This window comes from Piliocolobus tephrosceles, chromosome 11 (genome assembly GCF_002776525.5).
Source record: "Piliocolobus tephrosceles isolate RC106 chromosome 11, ASM277652v3, whole genome shotgun sequence".
NCBI lineage: Eukaryota > Metazoa > Chordata > Mammalia > Primates > Cercopithecidae > Piliocolobus > Piliocolobus tephrosceles.
This window is the reverse complement of record NC_045444.1, coordinates 93407989-93413745: the sequence shown is the minus strand read 5'-3', so window position 1 is coordinate 93413745 and position 5757 is coordinate 93407989. Positions and strand designations below refer to the sequence as shown.

General features: G+C 34.4%; 1 protein-coding gene across 1 annotated transcript in view; it reads right to left on the bottom strand.

The window, feature by feature from the left end:
• Positions 1-4208, bottom strand: part of CPO (carboxypeptidase O) — a 30208-nt gene extending 26000 nt beyond the window's left edge. The window contains exon 1 of the mRNA XM_023217097.2: positions 4060-4208. Within this exon, the coding sequence (XP_023072865.1) occupies positions 4060-4127 (68 nt within the window). The 5' untranslated portion in view covers positions 4128-4208. The remainder of the gene's footprint in view (positions 1-4059) is intronic.
• Positions 4209-5757: the final 1549 nt, after the last annotated feature.

Sequence of the window (5757 nt, the reverse complement as noted above, 5' to 3'; positions counted from 1 at the left end):
ATCTATCTATCTATCTATCTATCTATCTATCTATCTATCTATCTATCTTCATTTGATTGTAACAATAATTCTTAAGGTATATACTGCTATCCCAGGTTTTTTTTTCCTGAGGACTTTGTGACATACGCTTAACTATTCTTTTATTACATCCTAGAAAATAAGAATGAAGTATTAATTAATCCACTTTTAGGGGCTAAAAAATCATCCAAATTGTCTACCTCTGATTGGGACTATAAAGATAGTAAAAATAAGTATTATAAAGTCACTAGAAAATAATTTTAATCTCTTCTCAGAAGGGGAAGAGGAGAGGGAATGAAGCAAATGAAGGGGATATTCTTTTAACTTCCCCCAACCCCCTACGCCCTGTCTCTCATTCCTCACACTGGCTGTTTGGCCCATCCTGTCCTGCCAGGAAATGAGATCATTGACGATAGTTCCGCAATGGTGTTGAGAACAAAGATGATGGCTGCTCTTCCTTCCTTCACGTAGTTTAGCAAATGTTTGGGTTTTCCCTTATCACAGTTATCTACTCAGTGGTCTAGGAAAGTGAGTACACTAAAAAGTGGGGTTTGCACCTGGTGAATTCCTGTTTCAATTGGGCTGGGATTCCCTGGCAATGTGATAGCACTGAGGGGAATAAATTAAATAAAGATAACCTAACATCCTCAGGCATTTGCCTTACTCTTGGCTAATGTCTACAAAATGTGTGAGTCTGTTACTCCCTAAGCCCAGCATTGAACAACTGGGTCCATTTCATATGCAAAAAAAGTGAGTGGTCTGGGATTTAAGTGAAAGCCCCTGATATTAAAAATGCTTATCACTTGTATGTGGAACTAAAACACAATACTTAAGCCTCAGAAACTCCAATACTTTGTTCAAATGAATGCTTAAACCATATACTTAGAAAAGGCTATTCTCTGTTTCTAAGCAATTTCTTGGGTGATGCATAATACATGTAGAGAGGAGGGAAAAAGCGGCTAATCTCCCAAATTATCACCAGTCTCATCTCACTGATCAAATGAAAAGATTATTGTACTTTGTGTATTCTTTTTGAATGGGAATTCACAAAATGTTTAATAGAGAAAATGATCCTTTGGGGTACATTATTAATAAAGTCTGCAGATCAAAGATGATGGTCTGATAGCATTTTGACTGGAATGTATAAAGAGGCAAAAAAGTTCTAATGAATATTGAGGCAAATTTTGTATTTTAAATACTTGGTCAAGAAATAGTTACATAAATATTTCATGATAGTTCTGTATTTTCAGACTTTATTTTTCTGCTTACAAAATTAACATATGCCTAACATGGAAGACATAGAAAGTATGGAGAGGTGAAAAAGAAGAGAAAAATAGAAAAGAGAAGGAAGAATTATCAATAATTACACCTTGTTGAGTAACTACCACTGATATTTTGGCATATTTCCTTCCAGACTTTAATCTGTGCAGAAATTTATTTTTCTGAAATGCAGTGCAGATTATATCTATATATAATTTTGTATTCATTTCTTTGTATTCTGTATTCTACCAAAGACATTTCCTCAAACCAATGAAAACTCTTTAATGGTTGCACACTATTTGACAGTAAGCGTATGTTACATAGTATCATTTATTTAAATATTTTCTTCTACACTAGATATTAAAGCTATGTCCCTTTTTGTTTTTATGCTACTGTAAATAATTCTAGAGATAATAGCTTTTTGTGTAAATCTTTGTTCTAATTTTCTATTGTTTCCTTAAGCTACATTCCAGAAAGAAGAATTAGTAGATCAAAGAAGATGAACATTTTCAAGCCATTTGATTGATATTGCTAAATCCCACATGATTATACGGAGTTGCACTTTTTCAGGATGTATGCAATGTATAATATATGGGAGACTACCTTCCTAAATGTTCAAGAGAAATATTACAAAGCTTGTAATTTTTATTAATTTTAAATTTTCTAGACTATTACCACACATGGTGAATAAAGACCATCAAAAATTGCAGCTAACATATATCTTGAGTTGGCAAGAGCTACAAAAAATTGACCATTATTTTATGTCAGTAACTAATAATTTAAATAAAAACGGCCAATAAAGACAAGCACGGTCAAGTGCAGTCATGAGGAACCGTCCAATGGAAGCTGTCTTATCTGAGTCCCACTGCCTGAGCCTAATCACTTCCATAATTTAACCAGGGCTTGGAATCTAATTTTTTAAATAAAAGTTTTATGTCACATTCGTTGTACAATATTTGCAAAATGAATAGTAGTTGAAGGAAGTGAAAAATATCACCAACCAAAGATAACAATTACCATTTTAGTACATATTTTTATTTTATTTTTTAAAGTACTCCATTAGATTTATATAGTCTCTTTTCTTTAGCATAAAATACATATTTTCCTATGCCATTAAAAAGTTTTATACTTATTTTTCTATTGTGTGAATAATATCCCATTGTCCTATACTACATATCAGCATTTACATAACCTAACATAGACATTTAAATTGTTTCCAAATATTAGAATATATATATTATAAATAAAGCTGCATCTCAGAGCTGCATAAAACTCTTTCAGACTTTAGTTTATTTCCTCAGTATAGATGTCCAGAGGCAGGAACACTAGGCCAAAAGATTTACGTTTTAAAGCTCTTGATATTTTTAAGCAGCCTAATTTTTTTTTCATATTTTCCTGTAAAATATGTAAGAGTCTTCGTTTCCAACTTACGGATGAGGAATTTCAGAAAGGAAAATAAATGCACTATGTATATGAAACCAAGTAAATAATGCAAAAATGAGAAACAAATATTCAAACAGGTTTTTGATATTACAGAGATCCTGGACTCTGCACATATCTGAAATTGAACTGCCTATAAAGATAAGGAACAAGCTGAGATCACACAATTATTGTTGGACAAAAATTGGAATGGGTTTCTATGTTATGTGAGAGCAAGTTCATTGCAAGATTTCTTTAACTGTGAAGCAAAAGAGGAAATACCAGTTATAACCACATATACTTCATGAGATATGCTAAATCAGCAAAATAATGATTTGCGTATGAACAAGGGAAAAACACACTTTCTGTGGAAACTATACACACACACACAGACACAGATTTCAAGAGAATGTATTTAGAGAACTTACGATTCATTAAGAATAGGGAGAGACCACAAAAATGGGCAAATGACATTAATGGGCAATTTATAAAATGATAAAATTAGTAATAAGCAAGACAAAATATTTACTCTTATTATAAATCAAAAAATTCAAAGGAAGTCAACAATATGCATTTTTTACTTGTCAATTTGCCAAACACTTAAAAAGTGCTTTCATACACTGTTATTGGAAGTGTAGATTGATGTAATCTTTCTAGAGGATAATTGGGCAATGTATAGCAAGATTCTTAGATATTCCTCAGCTACCGACCTAATAATTCCACTTCTTAGAGAAATAATCAAAGATTTGAAAAAGCACAAAAAATTATGTAGCTGGTTGCTCATCATTACAGCATAATTTGTAAAAATGAAAGCAAGAATTGACTAAATGACAGAATATTATTAGCAATTTCAACTATGTTTTAAATAAATTGCTAATGCCATAGGAAAATTTCTGTAATACAATTTAACTGAAATATTTCAGAAATAGTGCTGCATACATAATTAGCTAGCTATCTGAAAACATTAATAGTACTTATCTCTACATGAAATTATTTGGTCATTTTAACGTTTTTCTTAATAATTAGGATAATGTGATTTACCAGTTGAGATACTACAAAAATGAGGGATATAGAATTTGTATTACAATTTTCTTTTTCCAATCACAGAACATGACATGTCTATTGGTATAAGTCATGCATTGTGTTAGGAAATATTTGTTAGATATTTATTCATTTATTCAAGGATTATTAGAGGACTATTATTATTCAGTGATAAATTTCAGTGGTCTTTATTCTCATCTCATGGCGGTATATATGAGTAGCAAGGAAGGAGAAGCCAGCTGCCTTGGTCTTAAAAAAAGAGCATTCAATTTAGACAATCTAAATCATAATAATCAGTCCCTCTTCCCACTTTACACTCACCTATCATATCCTAGTCCTCCAGGAACCAGCATCCCCAAAAGATAAAGGGTTTCAAGCAGAGGCTTCATTCTGCCTCAGAGTAAGTTAGAAAATTCTGGGCCTCTCTGGCAGTGGATCAAGTGTCCTTGAGAATGAATGCATCAAGACTGGCTCCCACAATCAAGATGAGATAAGTCAGTTAGTGGATGTCTCAGCACAAAGAGACTCGGGCAATTGCTTTATTAACTCTATCATGTCCTCAAACCACCTTTTCTAATGGGGGAAATGCTGTACCATTTGATATTTCATTTCTTCTCTAAAACCAAATTTATGTGAGCTCTCAACTTCACCAGATCCTGAAATAAATTTCCTCCCTATGTAAAGTCACCTCACAATATTTCTAGGAATCCCCATCACTCATACTCAGGAGCAGTCATTCCTGCTCTTCCCCTCACACAGGTTGGATGGGAATAGTAGGCTAGTCTTTCTGAATCATGAGCCTATTCATGAGACCAGAAAGAATACTCTGCTCTGGTCATAATGGACATGGTCATTATTCAGAATCTCCTCTTCCTCTTTCAATCTAAGGCTGCGATTGGGGTAAAATGCCTTCTCTTTTTCTGATCTACCACATCACCAGCTTCTTAAACAAACCCAGATTTCTCCAAATCTGAGCAGTGAAAACAGTGTCAATCCTTTCCCAATTGATTTTACCCCACGCCCCTCTTACATGAGGGACTCTGTCAGATACTCCACCATGTTTTCAGACATAGCCACCTTATGCTTGAGTCTCATTGACCAGTAAAAGTAAAGACTCACGTTAAGACCACTGCTAATAGCCTAATTGAGCAAGGCAAACTTTAGTGCAGAGCAGGTAGAGTATTTAAATGGAGTCCTTGGCATTTAGGGACCCAGTTTAAATCTTTTGCCCTGTATTCATGTATTCATTCTACAAAAATCTCATGAGCATCACTGTAAACAAGACACTATGCTAGATACTTAGAATACAAAGGCGAACAAGGCAGAGTCCCTTCTTTTATGGAACTCACAGTAGAGTTGAGAGAAAAATAAACAAGTACACAAACAAATGTTACAATTTCAAATAAAGAGAATGCAGTTAAAAAAATAGAGGAGATAAGCGCTTCCATGCTCTCTCCAGGCATGCCATCCACCCAGTCCCTCCATGTGTTTAGCAACCCAGAGGCTCTCCAAACTCTGTTCCCTTGTGTTTTTATGAAGACTTCATTACATGGGCATGGTTGATCATATCATTGGTCATTGGTGATTAAATAAAACTCCAGTCCCTCTTTCCTCCCCAGAAATGGGACGGAATTACTGAAAGTTCCAACGTTCTAATCACATGGCTGATTCTCCTGGCAACCAGAAACTTAGAAACTTTCCAAAAGTTACCTGTTCACTTAAACTTAGACATAGTCAAAAGGGACGTCATGAATAACAAAAATGGCCATTTCACCTTTATTGATCTTATCACTGAGGAAATTCCAAGGGTTTTAGGAGCTCTGTGTCAGGAACCAGGGACAAAGACAAAATATGTATTTCCTATTATATCACAATATCACGATGGTATTTAAAGCCAGTGGGGTAGAGGAGTTCATCTGGGGCATGGGTATAGACAGAGAAAGACAAAAACTGAGCCCTGGGCTGACCTAACATTTAGAGGACTTGGCAGAAGAGAAGAATCCAGCAAGCGAATTGTGA